General features: G+C 44.8%; 1 protein-coding gene across 1 annotated transcript in view; it reads left to right on the top strand.

The window, feature by feature from the left end:
- Window positions 1–15309, top strand: part of igsf9bb (immunoglobulin superfamily, member 9Bb) — a 67876-nt gene that overhangs the window by 37843 nt on the left and 14724 nt on the right. Inside the window, exons 6-17 of the mRNA XM_027003590.2 lie at window positions 1546–1687; window positions 3045–3190; window positions 5305–5447; window positions 6150–6290; window positions 6746–6862; window positions 7079–7229; window positions 8222–8333; window positions 11363–11538; window positions 11642–11868; window positions 12650–12734; window positions 14083–14244; window positions 14738–14783. Coding sequence (XP_026859391.1) covers window positions 1546–1687; window positions 3045–3190; window positions 5305–5447; window positions 6150–6290; window positions 6746–6862; window positions 7079–7229; window positions 8222–8333; window positions 11363–11538; window positions 11642–11868; window positions 12650–12734; window positions 14083–14244; window positions 14738–14783 — 1648 coding nt within the window. The remainder of the gene's footprint in view (window positions 1–1545; window positions 1688–3044; window positions 3191–5304; window positions 5448–6149; window positions 6291–6745; window positions 6863–7078; window positions 7230–8221; window positions 8334–11362; window positions 11539–11641; window positions 11869–12649; window positions 12735–14082; window positions 14245–14737; window positions 14784–15309) is intronic.

A 15309-nucleotide genomic window follows, 5' to 3' on the forward strand; every position in this document is an offset into this window, starting at 1 on the left:
ATGCAGCTGATGGGAGGTCTCCCCATGCAGCCCCTGCCACCTCTACGCTCATTAGTCAAATTTCCTCTAATGGCCTGCTCACCTTCTCTGCTGCACCTGAGGGCCTAGCAGTGCAAGAGGCCAGGATCATGCTAACACACAGCCTTACACAAACCAGACCTCCATCATATGCTCTTCCAAGTTACAAAGGTAGCCTCATATACAGTCCACTTGATCAAGGAGGTTTAATGCTTGATTTAGGTATACCTGTTTAAAACACAAGGGAAGTCCCCATCACTAAGACGGTGCTTCCAGAATACTGGCTGTGAGATGTCATAAGGAGGTACCACCACTAGTTATGACAAAATGTTAATTGTAGCTGTCAGCTTTTCTGTGGGCTTGATGGCTGAGCACATTAGACTCCTGGACTGAGGAAGAGCTGAGTTGGGCTGTCACCTGTGACTACCGTAACATGCTCTGTCCAATCCTGCATATTAACCCACATTCAGGAGGTGGGCTCAAAGCGCAATCTCCAGACGCACAGCCATGTGTGCCATTGGGGGCAATGAAAAGACACAGGGACATTTGACTCAAGTTGACTCCATCTCTCTTAGAGGGGAAGAGACTGCTTGCATTGCCATTGAGTAAATGGAATTGTGGCTAAAATGCACACGCTCTGTGAATGCCTGTGGCACGGGTGCATATGTTTGTGCCCACGCAAGATGGTGTGGGTGTTTGAAACCATTTTGGCCACAGTTCTAGCATGTTAATTTGTGTGTGGGAGTGTTGTGGAGGGGGACATGGAGCATCTTTGCCTGAGTCTGCAGTGATGTCTCTGCATGGGTGGCATCCTCTGGACCTGCTAACCCTGCGCTCTGTACTGCCAATACCAGTTGAAGGGAGCACCACAAGTGGCAGAAAGAAACCTGTGGGGATGCCAGCACAGACGCATGCCTACATACGCATGCACGCACACACGCACGTGCGAGTGAGCACTCTCTCACACACACACTGACAAACATACATTCAGAAACCCCCCAACACTCCTCACACACACTTATGGACATGATTTTAATAATCACATCAATTATTGAAATTCAGATCCAGCATCTGGTTCCAATACATGGCCAATGAGGTTTATTACCCATGGTGCTTCACCATCTCCAATGGTACATAGTGGTCCTCCAGCATGGGAACACTGTACAGACTCATGCTTGTTAACAGACTCATGCATGGTACAGACTCATGTGTGATATTGACTAATGCGTGGTATCAGACTCATGTGTGATACAGACTCGTGTGTGTGTGTGTGTTACTGACTCACGTGTGGTATCAGACTCGTGTGTTGAACCTCAACAGATTTTACTGTTTGAACAATTCATGCTATATAACAGCTGTATTGAGAAATGGACAATTTACTGTTGAACTATTATGGAGCTCATATCTTGCCAATGTGATGAAGTAGTATAATAAGCCATTACTGTCTTTATGCTTTAACCTCAGGGCTAAATATTTGTGATAAGACAAGAGCTTTTGGTTTATTGTCTGTTTCATTTTGGCTTGTAGGACCTCCATTTATCGTTTCCCCTCCAGAGAACATCACCGTAAACATATCCCAAGATGCATTCTTCACCTGCCAGGCCGAGGCGTATCCTGGCAACCTGACATATACCTGGTTCTGGGATGAAGATAATGTCTTCTTCAAGAAGTAAAGTTATGATCGGGTTCATTACTGTACCATACCTCACTGTCAGAGTGTCCTGTGCTACAGCACTGGGGGATAGCTTGCTGTCCATACAATATGGTCATTACCATTTAGACAGCACACAAGCTTTGGGATTACTGCCTACATGAAGATGTTTTGTTTCAGATTTACTTTGTTTTAAATATGCATAGTCCTCACAGTAAAAGGTACAATCTGTCTGTACTATGTTTTTAATGAATTCTGTTTAGACTCTTGTAAGGAGTAGTATTATACTCTAAATACTGTATCACGGATTATGCAAGGTGAATGGTGTTTTATTTGGTCAATCATCATTGATTTCTTACCACTTCCATCATATTCCTGGAGCTCCCTCACATCAGTGTGTCATCGTGCTTGTCGCTTCAAGTTCATATGCCACTTTAAGCTTCCTCACACACTTACCTCCATGTGTCTGCAGCTGTGTCATTTTTTTTATTTGACATCTTGGTGAAATAACATTTCAGTATTGCCCATTTTGCAGCAGGTTGTTAGTGTTATTAAAAATATATTTCTCAGTGTTGCACAACAGCCTTGAGTTATGGGATAGAAAAGATACATCACCTGAAATTTTTCTAAGCAAATAATAATTATCATCATCATACATACCTACTGTATACAAGTTGACCCAGTACTTCAGGAAAAAAACAACAACAGATGTTTGTGATTTTTTAATCCATGATCCTGCTTTCATTAAAACACGCATATAGATCAGTGATAAGATCCAGAGCTGATGTCAGTCTGAGCCCACTCAGGTGCCGTGTCTGAATTCTTAGGTAGCTATATACTAATCCACATCTGAGTGGGAGCTTAGTGCACTCAGGGTCTAATGCTATGTGCTCTTCCCACTACCCTGACAGCAAGTGGCATGGTGCTCATGCAATTGTGCTCTCCCCTAGCACAGATTATGAGTAACGTAGCTGGGAGCTAACCTTGACCCCAGCATGCGTGGCCTGTAAACACTACAGAAAAGACGTTCTTATGTTTTGTTTTTTGTTTTGTTTTGTTTTGTTTGTTATGTTCTTCTTTTGGTTTTTTTGTTTGTTTGGTTTTTTTTATTTTACAATGGTAGGCTCAGGCATGAATAGTGCTGACTAGGAAATGCTGTCGGCTGGAACTGCTCCAAAGAGCTCATGGGTGCCTTTGGAGAGCTTTTTGATTTGTGAGAGCTTTCAGGGTTGAGGTTTGGGTATAACTGGCTGGTTAGAATTTTGAGTTCCTGACATATAGCACTTAAAAAAATTCTGTTAACTACACAAATATCAATACAGTAAGGGTCATTTTCACTGAATGTGTCTTTCTCACTCTCTCTCTCTCTCTCTAGTGATCTGAAGCGCAGAGTGAGAATTCTGATCGATGGCTCCCTCATCATTGCCCAGGTGAAACCTGAGGATGCTGGGAAGTACACCTGCAGTCCTAGCAACAGCCTTGGCCGGCCCCCCACTGCATCAGCATACCTGTCAGTGCAATGTGAGTATGGCCACACCTCCTGCTCACACTCCTCCGCTCTTACATGCATTTAGTCTTTAGTAGTGCTTCATTGAGCCTTCTTTTGAATGCACCTTTATGTAATGCATATTTTTAATGCATGGAATAATTTTAAGGACTTTAATTGAAATCCTTAATTCCCACTGCTATTTGATCCTTGTGATAGGTTGGAACATATTCAGTTTCCACTCTATTCATGTAGTCTGTACGCAGAACAATAGCACTGAGCTGCGATTTTGTTTCTGTTAGGGTTCTGGGTTGTAATTGTTCAGAGGGTACTCCAGTCTCCAAGCCAATTCTACTGCCCTCAGGCCATGTTGGCTTGTTGGTGCACTTTCTGTTTGCAGCCTGGCAATTGGAATGGGTCTTTGTCCCTAGAGTGAGGACTTGAATGGAAACAGTGACCTTGAGTTTGTAACTTGGAAGAGCAGTCAGTGAGGGCGCACGGCTTCTGCATTGATGGACACATGTACAAGAGATTCACTCTGAGACTTTTGCCTGGAGCTTTGGGGAGAGAACCAAACTGGACGTGTGTGCACGGAATGTTGGGGCGGACTGGTGCTATAAATGTCCAGAGTAGACGTGCCATTGGTGGTGATTGCGGTATCCAAGGCAACAGACATTTTGAATTCCCTCAGTCTCAGGCACGAGATTGGCCTGGAAGTGTGCGGTGGAGAGAGAGTGAAGAGAGAGGCATTACATCATAATTTAGCGGAGCTGAGGTTTAGAGAGAGGATATAGGGTGTAGGGGACTCATGTTCCCTGACACATGCATGCCTGAAAACCCAATCAGCTCTCCAATTCAAAACCGTGGCATCGATTTGTTTGGCGGCGTTATGCAATCTCTCCCCCCGGCCGTCTTGCTGAAAGGTTAGACAGCTGGTGGCGGCAGCTGCTTTTTTTGTGGAGGCTTTCGGGAGAAGCCCCTGTGGTTTGGATGAGAGGGGGATCTGTGCTGCAGTGCGCTGCGTTGGTGGCAAACAGCCCGGGCTACTCTCTGTCTCCAGCTCCTCCGGTTCTCCCTCCCCAACCCCCTGCTCGGTGCCAGCCTAGGGCAATGGCCCCAAACTGGTCACATCCACCAGCACTTAGTCCTGCACGTGTGGGAAGAGGGAGAGAGAGGGGGAAGGAAGTAGAGATAGACAGACAGAGAGAAGGTGAAAGAGGAGGGGTAGATGTAAGAAGGTGACATCATCTTGTGTGGAAACCCTCTCCTCTGCAGTGACATCATCTGCAGACACTTGGCGGGATGGTGGCGTGGGCACTGGTGCCCCCACTTGATGACTGGCAGCACTGCAGTTCTGTTTCTACACATAGCCAAGTCCGCTTCTCTACACCTCTGTCCCTCTCTCTACAAGTCTGCGCTCCTTTCCTACTGCTCCTGCCCTTTCCTCACTTCTCTGCTCTCTGCTCCTCTCCTCTTCTCTCCTCTCCATTTTTCTTGGGTCTGCAGTTCTCTCATCTCACCTTTCTCCGTTCTCGTCTATCCCCAACCCCCCCCATCTCCTTACTAAAAATAGAGCTTGGCACTCTGCCAAGTGTAAAGATGGAGCAGTGGATTTCTTCAAACTGCTCGTTTCTGAGAGCTGTGCATATTCCTGCTGGTTACAGTAGACTGCGCTCAGGAGGTGTGAACCCTAATGAGCGACAGAGATGTACCACCTTACTTATGCATGACTGATTCCAAACCCGTGATGTTAAAAAAAATTATGTTAAAAAAAGTGTTATGTTAAAAAAAAACTTTCACACTTTCTTCGTCTTTAGAGTGCTTCATTAAAGGCCTAGTTCATGTTTTAAGCTATAAAATCTAAATTAAACCTGGCAACGTCAGTACATTTCTACAATTTGCATGTCCAACAAAGTCTATCTCACCCATCTGCGCACATGTTATGGGACTCCACCATCATTATAGGATCTATACCATGGCATTCCAGCCCAGTCCTTCAGACAGATGTGCACTTGTTGCTGGAGTCTGGGGCCTGTCTCTGCCCACCTCGCTGTAAGCTAATGGTTGAAAGCACACCAGAGGTTGCATGCCTGATTGCTACTCTCCTTCTCCCTCTCCCTCTCTCTCCTTCTCTCTCTCTGCCGTGTAGACCCTGCCCGCGTGGTGAACATGCCACCCTTCATTTATGGGGCACTTGGACTGCCGGGCTTCATCCGCTGCCCGGTGGATGCCAATCCACCTGTCACTTCAGTGAAGTGGAGAAAAGATGGCCTGCCTCTCCGGATAGAGAAGGTCAGTCAAGCTGCTTCCTGCTCTCAGTGGATGACTAACACTGCAGGATTGGGCAGGAGTCAATAAGGGGGCATTTTCTGCTTATGTTCTCTCAGCTTGGAGCTAGGATTTTTTTGTTAAGAATATGTGAAGGATGAGATGTGACATAATGGGCTACGAGGGTTGCATGGCATCTCTGGGACTGAATCATGTCTGAATCACGCCACAGTAGTCATTTATGGCCAGGAGTCTCAGAGTGTGCCACTGGCCCTACCTTCTGGCTGACACGTATGGTCTAGTTTCCCTCTCCTGTTCATCTCCAGAAGTACTGGCCACTGCTGGCCATCTGCCTGCCCACGCTGACACAAAACTGGGCAGTCAGCACTCTCTCCCACCACTTAGCTGCTACAAAAGCAGAGATTCAGACAGTGAATGGAAAGTGGTGACAGCCTAATTCAGAAAAAAATAAAAATTGTGTGAGGTTGGACTGATTCCAAGTTTTGAACTGATCTCTGATCTTGATCTCAGAAGGATAAGTGACTCACCACTGATGCAGAGAACAAGAATGTCTTTGAAATGAGTGCTTAGATTTTTTCTCAGGAGTTCTTTGCAGAGAAGACTTGTCTGAGAGTGTTCCATATATGCTGAATGGTGGAGCTGGGTAGAGTAAGGGCATTGTGTATTTGTGTGTCTGGAGTGATGGTGCTGCTCTCTCTGTTGCAGTACCCTGGCTGGAGCCAAATGGAGGATGGGAGCATTCGAGTGGCTGAGATGACAGAGGACTTTCTCGGCACCTACACCTGCGTGCCTTACAATGCCCTGGGAACCATGGGACAGTCCCCCCCTGCCCCTCTGGTGCTAAAGGTGTTCACATACTCACCTGTGACCATTCATGCATAAAGCGCGCACACACACTCGTCCTCCCGTGACTCCACCCTTAGACCTGGCAATGCCTTTTTTTCTTTTGTGGAAGGAAAGTCAAAGCCAGAGTATGTGGGGTAAATGCCCGTAAAACGTTTGGTCCTGCAGATTTTGTATCACTTCAGCAAAGCCCTACCAAACTTGCTCAGGTTTATTGTTTAGCCTTCTATCATATCCCTTACTGATGGAATCATTTTGGTTTAGGCTGCCTTTGCCATGTTTATGATTGGCAAATAAAAAAATCTTTTTTAGAGAAATGTGATTCAGGTGCTAATTCACCATATGTTGTGCCATTGATGTGGGTATTTCAGTCATTTAGTTATTTTTGTTAGCATCATGACTGCCATGATTCCATTACATTTACAAGACTTTTCAGTGATGTGTTCTGTACTGTGTAGGATCCCCCTAAGTTCCTGGTGGTTCCAGGAGGAGAGTACAGGCAGGAAGCAGGAAGAGAGCTAGTCATCCCCTGTGAGGCAGAAGGAGACCCATTCCCCAACATTACCTGGAGAAAGGTAACATTAGGAACAAAATCATCTCATCAGGTCGAAGTCTATAGACATCACCAGTAGAAAACAGTGTTCTACAGTGTTGCCAAAGTGCTTCCGTGACTTCATGTTTATCGTTCAGTATGGACACTTTGCATTGTTGTTCAGTCTTGTAACTGCTGTCCCTCTTTTTTCATCTATATTTCCCCTCTCTCGTTCTCTCCCTCTCTCTCTCTGGCGAAGGTAGGGAAGCCCAGCAGGGGCAAGCACAACGTCCTACCGAGAGGCAGCTTACAGTTCAAATCTCTCAGCAAGGAGGACCACGGGGAGTGGGAGTGTGTCGCCACCAACGTCGCCACGAGCATCACTGCCAGCACGCACCTCCTAGTAATCGGTAGGCAGCAGCAGTGACACACGTGCGTGACGCACTGATGCCAACTCATAGTACCTTTCTTCCTGGGGGTCTGTTGTGATTAGACTGTAGAGCTCAGACTAGAGTCCACATATTTGCATTTGATGCATTGAAGGCAGAGTTGACTGAAGCTTCTTTTTCTCCTAGAGGCAAATGGGTTATTGCATCCCATGCCTCTCAAAGCCCTAACTGGTGCACTGTATGAGACATGCTAGGAGCTAGTCTCCATTGGCCCGTGTGGTAGAGAGTGGACCAGCTGCTGTTTAAATATGCCAGACAAGCAAAGGTATACTTTGGCTAGCTATGGGGACTCGTGCGGTCTAAATGTATTAAGGCTAGGTTTTGCTGGTTGGAATGAGCTCAGATGAAGTGGTTGTGGTTGTTTCATTTGTTTCTGGAGGCGTGTGCTTTAGCAGCACAGCTGCAGGGGGACTAAGCCAGGTTAGTCTTCATACTGCAAGTTAGTGGTCTTGCTCTCCGTGTCTGACTCTATGCATGCGCTCACAGAGAGGACTCTGTGAAATGAAATCGTTGGGGTCCTTCTGATTAGCAGCCAGACCAGCTTGCCTGAGTCTTTGCCTCTTATCTGGTGAGGTCTCCTTAGAATCCCTCTGGTGCAAGAATCCCTGTCTACAAAAGAGCACGTTTAATTGGTTTTAAAGCCACATTGTATGTCGTAAGTGACTTAAAACCCACTTGATGTTAACAGGCCTGCTGGCGCTGGTTAAGATATAACCTAATTGATTTGCTCTCGGTCTTTGTCTTTGTATTTTTCTGGGCTTCTCTGTGTGCACGTGTGTGCTTGTGGGTGTATATGGATGAGTAACTGAGCTAGTCAGTCTGTCTAAGGCATCTTTGTCTGCAGACAGCGCATCAGGACAAGCTGAGAGTAAAATACATAAACTATTATCAGTGCTGGCACACGAGTCTGTTTTGGAGAGTTTGTTTTGACAGAAGTTGTCCATGTCCTGCAGGCACAAGCCCTCACGCCCCAAACAACGTCCGCATTTCGGTCTCGACGACCTCGGCCAACGTCTCGTGGGTGCCTGGCTACGACGGTGGTTTCGAGCAGACATTCTCAGTATGGTATGGCCATGTGTGAGTCATCCCAGCATGCTTTGCTTCCTGCTTCCTCTCCTAACTCTTCCTTGGGTTGCATATGTATCTCACATCGGTAGGTGGGATGGCTGATCCTGCAGTAATTTTTAACTGACCAGGTCAGAGCTCATGCTGGATGAGTGATCTTGCCTTGATGTTTGACACATATGGGCTATGAGCTGGGCTGCTGCTGAAAGCTACTGTGTCCAAGTAGGGGGTTGGTGGGTGGATAAGGGGGCAGGGGTGGTTTGAAGACTACGGGTCCTCTGTAGGTAAGATAAGCTATGATTTTTAGCTCAGCTAAATAATTGCAAAAGGATTTTCCCAATTCATTAGCCATTTTAACAGTTGTACTCGCTCATCTATGTAGTTGTTACTAGTCTGATTGCATTTTTTTCCTCAAACAGAATTTTTGACCTGGGACAACAATGACCTACTGGGTAATTTCAGTCATTTGCTAGCAATGATCTGTTCCCATTTAGCCAACTGGCTCACCTGTAATGACAACACATAATAGTAAATCTGTGTTGGCACAATCAGCATGAAACAGCCACTTGATTCTCAAACGTGCTGCCTACAAAACATTTTATTAGGACAAAAAGACAATTACAGCATAGTGTGCAATTAGTCTGCCCTTTATAAACACTATAGTCCAGTGAAAAGTAAATTTATCTGATTTTAAAGCAGTGGAACACTCCTGTGCCATGTAGCCAGCCAGTTGGAACGTTCAATGAAAACACATGCTTGTGTAAAATCTATTTGCTGGCCCAGAGGTGATGTTACAAATTTAAAATCCTACAGGGCCTTATAGACCATGTGCTTATTCTGCTACAGTAGATCAGCTCTAGAACAGTAATGTGCTCTGATACCTGTGGTTACTTGAGAGATTCAGTCTGATCATGGTTGAACGACCCAGGCGAAGGTGACCCATCCCTTTGCAGTACTTTGACAAAGCACTGTACAGAGGGTAGATATGCTAGGTGTTTATAGATCTGCTGTGCCATTTTAATGTGTAGATTCTGTGTTATGTCCTCTCACAGTGCAGTGAAGCACACAAGTTGTGCTACAGTAGGTGAATCGTATACAAAGTCCATAATTGTCAATATTGTAAGTATAACACCAAAGAATGCACCAAAGAATGACCTTTCATGCTGAACATGTTGGTAAGAAAGTCAACGCCGTACCTCTCTCTTATGCTAGTTGTGGTCAAAAAGTATATCGAATGTCGAAAAAGGGTAAGTGGGAGCTTGGGGTGTGTTCTCGTCACAGGAATTACCAGGCCCATCACGCCAAGCTCTTGCCTCAGCTTATTTCACTAGCAGCACATTTCATGTGTGATTTGTTTCTGTTCTAGCTTACATCTCTCTCTCTCGCGCTCTCTCTCTCTGCTGCCTGTGTTTACCCCAGCCCTGCTACCGCACAAGCACAGTCCCTGGTGATATTCTGCATGAATATCAGCATTCTATAGCTCCTTGCAATGTTTCTCCTATAGAATGGACTCATGCTTCATGCCTTTGCTTTTGTCTTTGTGAGCAGGTATGAGCAGGTCGTTAATCGATGCAAAGCCATCACTAAGGCTAGAATGAATGTGAACACATAATGCCACGAAGATGTATTTTATTGTGGCTACTGTGGCTACATGCTGGAAATGTTTTATCGTGTTTTAAATCCCAACATTAGAAAAGCAGACAGAAGTCACACTTGGGCTGTTGGAGTGATTATGGACTTTACTTAGCTCTGAACGGGGAGTGGGAGTAGCCATAGCTTTGGATATTTTGAAACTGTAGAGTGCAGAAGGGAGGAGACAGAGGTAGCATGGAGGTGAGGACAGGCATAGAAGGCTTTGTGCTTGACAGGTGGAGGTGACTGGGTGTGTGTGCGAGAGAGGTAGCAGGTTTGTTTCGTTGTGACTCTGAGCATCATGTGCAGGTGCTGATGGAAGAGAGCAACAGTATTCATGTCATTGATTCCCCCCCCCCCCCAGATTAAGATCAGTACTAATCTCCACATCCTTCAGATAATTCTTAAGATACACACACATGCACAAACATACATACACGCATTCACAAACACCGCTGTCCAGGCAGTACACGAAGGCGTACTCCCAGGCGGCCATGCCCTCAGAACCCCATCTCTAGGCCAGAGGAGCCCCCTCGGGGAAGCCAGGGAACTTACCCTTACACACGTGCACAGATCACCTGCCCTACATGCTCACACCTGATTTGAATGCAGCAGGTGCTCTCCTGAGCACAGCCTATTGCCAAGAGTGGAGTAAAGATGTCAGCAGAAGACTCATACTGAATCAGCATTCCTCTCTAACCTTTAAAGATGCTCCTGCACACATCTCCACAGCAGCCCACGTCAGGCCCATTCACACCGACACTTGGCAGGTTGCTGCCAATTTGATTTATGTCCCTCTCAGGCCTCTGCCCCATCCTACACACAATCACTGTCATCCACATATGCCCACCATTTGGAAATATGTTTTTGTTCACATGCACTTCTCAAGGTCTTCTGATTCATATCCTAATTTATGCTGTTGAATTTATTCTGCATCACAGTATTATTATTATTATTATTATTATTATTATTATTATTATTATTATTATTATTGCCATGAGCCACACAGGGCAGAAGTTTTAAATACTATGCCCAGATCCATTCCATAGACAGAGAGGGCAGGTTGTAGGAGTGGCATGTACAGTATGAAGACCTGTTTTTGTTGTTTGGTCTGTAGTAAAGTCAACTGGCAGTTGCATGTTGTTCTTGTTCCTTTGGGAAGCTGGCAGATTCTTCTGTGTGATTGGATATCACCAAGCACTTCCCACAATCTAAATAGGCCTCGTCTTCTTTGGAGAATGTGTCTAGCTGCAGGCAGCACTTTCATCAATAGTGTGAGTGACATGGCGATTATTATCTGAAGGTGGGGTGTGTATGCGTGTATGGGTGTAGGTGTGTGTCTGTATAGTGGAATTCAGAGCTGAGCTCTCTTTCTGTGCATGTGGCTCCCCCTGCAGGGTGAAGAGGGAGCAGCTGGGCCCTCATGACTGGCTCTCCACAGCCGTGCCTGGCGGGCAGCACTGGCTGCTGGTGCAGGGCCTGGAGCCTGAGACGGCCTACCAGTTCAGCGTCCTGGCCCAGAACAAACTGGGGACAGGCCCATTCAGCGAGGTCGTCACTGTGAACACTCTAGGTGAGTCCAAGCTTTCATCCTAGGTCACCTACGTGCCTACTAGGAATTGCCTCGTGGGCACTGAGCGACTGATCAGCATGCACTTTCTGTTTCCCTCCTGCAGTATTTCCTATAAGTACCCCTGAACCACTGGTGCTGCTTACCCCACCACGGTGCCTCACAGCCAACCGGACACAACAGGGAGTCCTACTAATGTGGATCCCCCCAGCCAATCACACGTCGCCAATCGATCACTATGTCATGGAGTTCCGCCTCGGTGAGAGGTGGGATGTCCTGGATGATGCAATCCCTGCAGGAGAGACAGAGCTGCTGGCCAGAGATCTAATCCAGGTAAACCTGTGACCAGTGTCCTAGCAACCCTTAAGGATGTGTGACCCCGTCCAATGGGTCTGGAGTTAGTGATGCATCCCTGCCATTCTACAGCTATGAATGAAGAATGCGCCGATTCATCTGTTTTTGGAGGCTCTGCTATCTTTAAGCAGCCCAGTGCTCTATCACTGTGCATATTTACATAATGCTTACTTGTTATATATTCTTCACTGTGAGGATGAGGAGAGGTGGTCATTCTTCAAAGGCCCTAAGCTTTATTCTGTGCTTGTTGCTTTTGTCCATTAGTCTCCCAGACAGTAACCCATTTCCAGAACTTGCATTTAACCATAGGTGATAGCCCTTAGGGATTAAAAGTTAAATATGGCTTTATGGATCTTTCTGGAAACATTTACTCAAAGCAGCTGATGACAGAGTGCCTTCGCTATTTGCCTCATAAACGTGAAGCGGCAAGGAGGCGCCCGGAGAGCAGTGCCAGAACTGGACAGAGTTTGACCAAAGTGTGTTTGTGTTGTGTTCCTGCTGCCAGCACACTGTGCAGCTCTGATGAACTCCCTAGCTCAGATACATTCATCATTAGGAGCTGAAACAACACAAATGTAGACTGACTATAGACCCCTGAGGATTGGGTAAAGACCTCCTCTTATAAAGGACTCATACATACTGGGAAGCCTTAATCAATGACCTTTAATTACTGTCTTTGCCAAGACATGCATGGCATGTATACTTGCATGAATTAATCTGTGATCAGAGCCTTTGTGTGTGTGCATATACTGTTCTCCAGGAGGCCTGGTATGAGTTCAGGGTTATGGCAGTCATGGAGGATCTCATCAGTGAGCCCAGCAATGTTGTTGGGGTCTCTAGTACAGGTCAGTGGTGGATACAAAAATGTGACTACAGAAATGCTTCTCCATACAGTACATTTTCTTCATTCTTTTGCTTGTATTACCTACTATATACCATAGAAAAATAATGGCATCTTGGAGGTCACAAAATAAGTAATTTAATGAGCGCATGGCATATTTGGTGGCATTTGCTGCCATCTGCTGGAGAGTGTTGAAATAAATCTCATCTTTTAAAAATTCTAATTTTCTTGATTTTATCTGCTTTATTAGTTACAAAGATATGAGATATAAAATATTTTTAAGAATTTATATCCATTCTTTCTGTTATTGCAAACAGTTGACAATTAATTGTTCTGAAATTCTTAATATTAAAGTTTGTATACCAAATTAACTTTTAATTTGAGTTTGTGGATGAGACAGTTGCACCGCTAAACTGGAAACAGCACTTTATTTTCAGGAAGGCATTTCATATAGTAGGTCAGTCATTTATTTTCCTAAAGCCAATCAAATAACCATTGATGTATGTCCAGGTTCACTGCAGTTAGTCCTTCCAAGTTTCCAGTAAAGGTTGCGAATTCCAGATTAATTTCCCCTCAATTCCACAGACACAGAAGAGTAATATAAATTCATTCATGACATCTTGTAGAGTCAGGATTAACTGAACATTTAATACCAAAATAAGTACCTTTAGAGCCTGGGTCACATTCTGCGTGCTGCTTACTAAGCTTTAAAATGAGTTCATCACCAAGGTTCCAGTCATCTTACATGAACTATAATTATAGTGATTTTCAGTGCAATTCAGAATAAACACATGAACTATAATTATAGTGATTTTCAGTGCAATTCAGAATAAACACATGAACTATAATTATAGTGATTCTCAATGCAATTCAGGATAAACACATGAACTATAATTATAGTGATTCTCAATGCAATTCAGGATAAACACATGAACTATAATTATGATGATTCTCTTCCCTTTCATTCTAGCGGTATTTTACAAAAGTATACAAATGTTTAAAATGATTGATTGATTTATACAATTTGTGAAAATTAGTGATTTATATTCTAATTATTAGACTCTGTTATATAATCTAATACATTCTAACCCTAACCTTAAAAGTAATTTTTCTAAGGTAAAAACCTTAAAAGGCAATTAAAAGGCCTATATCATACAGTTTTCTTTTATCTTATATATTCTCTGAATGTCCACTTACAGCATTTGTGTGACTTTATGCTCCTGGAGTTTCATGTTGATAACCTCACTGTTTCTTATGAATACATTAGCAACAGGGCACGTGTTTGTGCTAAAGTGCTTTTCTGGGCGCCATGCCACTGTGCTTGCCCTAAGTCGACACTTTGTGTCTGTCAGACTTCTTCCCGCCGCCGGACATGGCAGACGAGGGGCTGGCGCGGCCGGTGGTGGCGGGCATCGTGGCCACCATCTGCTTCCTGGCAGCAGCCATCCTCTTCAGTACGCTGGCGGCCTGCTTCGTCAACAAGCAGAGGCGACGCAAACTGAAGAGGAGACGAGGTCAGTGATGACCGGCCGCCCGCACGTCTGCTCCAGTCTCGTCCCCCAGCTGGGATTGTGTGCGGTAGCCCACTGCTGCTCACTGTCACGCTGCTAGCAGAGGGCTGCTACCACATGCCACCACCACCACATGCCCGCTGTTCAGAAACGATCTGGGCTATGATGTAGAACGCTTAGTGAAACATATGGATGCAAATATATGCAAATAGTTAAGTGCTGTAACATTTCTAGCTGTGTTTAGTAATTGATTTCCCACTAACAACCATGTAGAACATTAGTTTCCCTTATGATATGGACATGAGCATGCAGCTGAGCCAGACTTGGTTTCGTGTATGGATAACTTTACAAAGATGTAGAGCAGGAACCACATATCGAGGAACTTTTTATCTGAAATTGAATTCCAGATTTGCATTCTTATCTCTTAAATCTGTCGTTGTTGTTGTTGTTTTGTTTTTGTTTTATTTTTTGTATTTACTCCTGCCTTTTCCCATAGATCCGCCGCTTTCGATAACACACTGCAGAAAAAGCGTGGAGACTCCGTGAGTAACCTCTATAACAAGTGCATACCCAGCTCCTATTTTCCTGTTGATGCAATGAGTGGTTCGATGATGCTCCACAAACTTCACACACACACGCGCGCACACACACACACACACACACACACACACACACACACACACACACACACACACACACACAAACATACTCATTTCAAGCCTATGTTGGCCACCTTCTTTTATTACTTATCAAATATAGGCCAGTAATTCATGGACATAAAATAGTATCAGAGCAGACAGCACAAGTTCACTTCATCAAAGCCCATTATCAGGTTCCACATTTTCTCATTATTTGCTGGTGTGCTTAATATTTATTGCATATGTTTGCCTTAGTTACTGTGTTAATCTACACTAGTCACATACTAGTCACATAAGTAGCTGTAATTGTATGAGGAGTAATAACAATTGTAATTGTATGAGGAGTAATAACAATTGCTCAGGGAGTAAGAATATTAAGGCATCAGGAAATCTGTACACTAACATATTTTGAGTTATTGACCTACCCGAA

The sequence above is a fragment of the Electrophorus electricus genome, chromosome 6 (genome assembly GCF_013358815.1).
Source record: "Electrophorus electricus isolate fEleEle1 chromosome 6, fEleEle1.pri, whole genome shotgun sequence".
Taxonomy (NCBI): Eukaryota; Metazoa; Chordata; class Actinopteri; order Gymnotiformes; family Gymnotidae; genus Electrophorus; species Electrophorus electricus.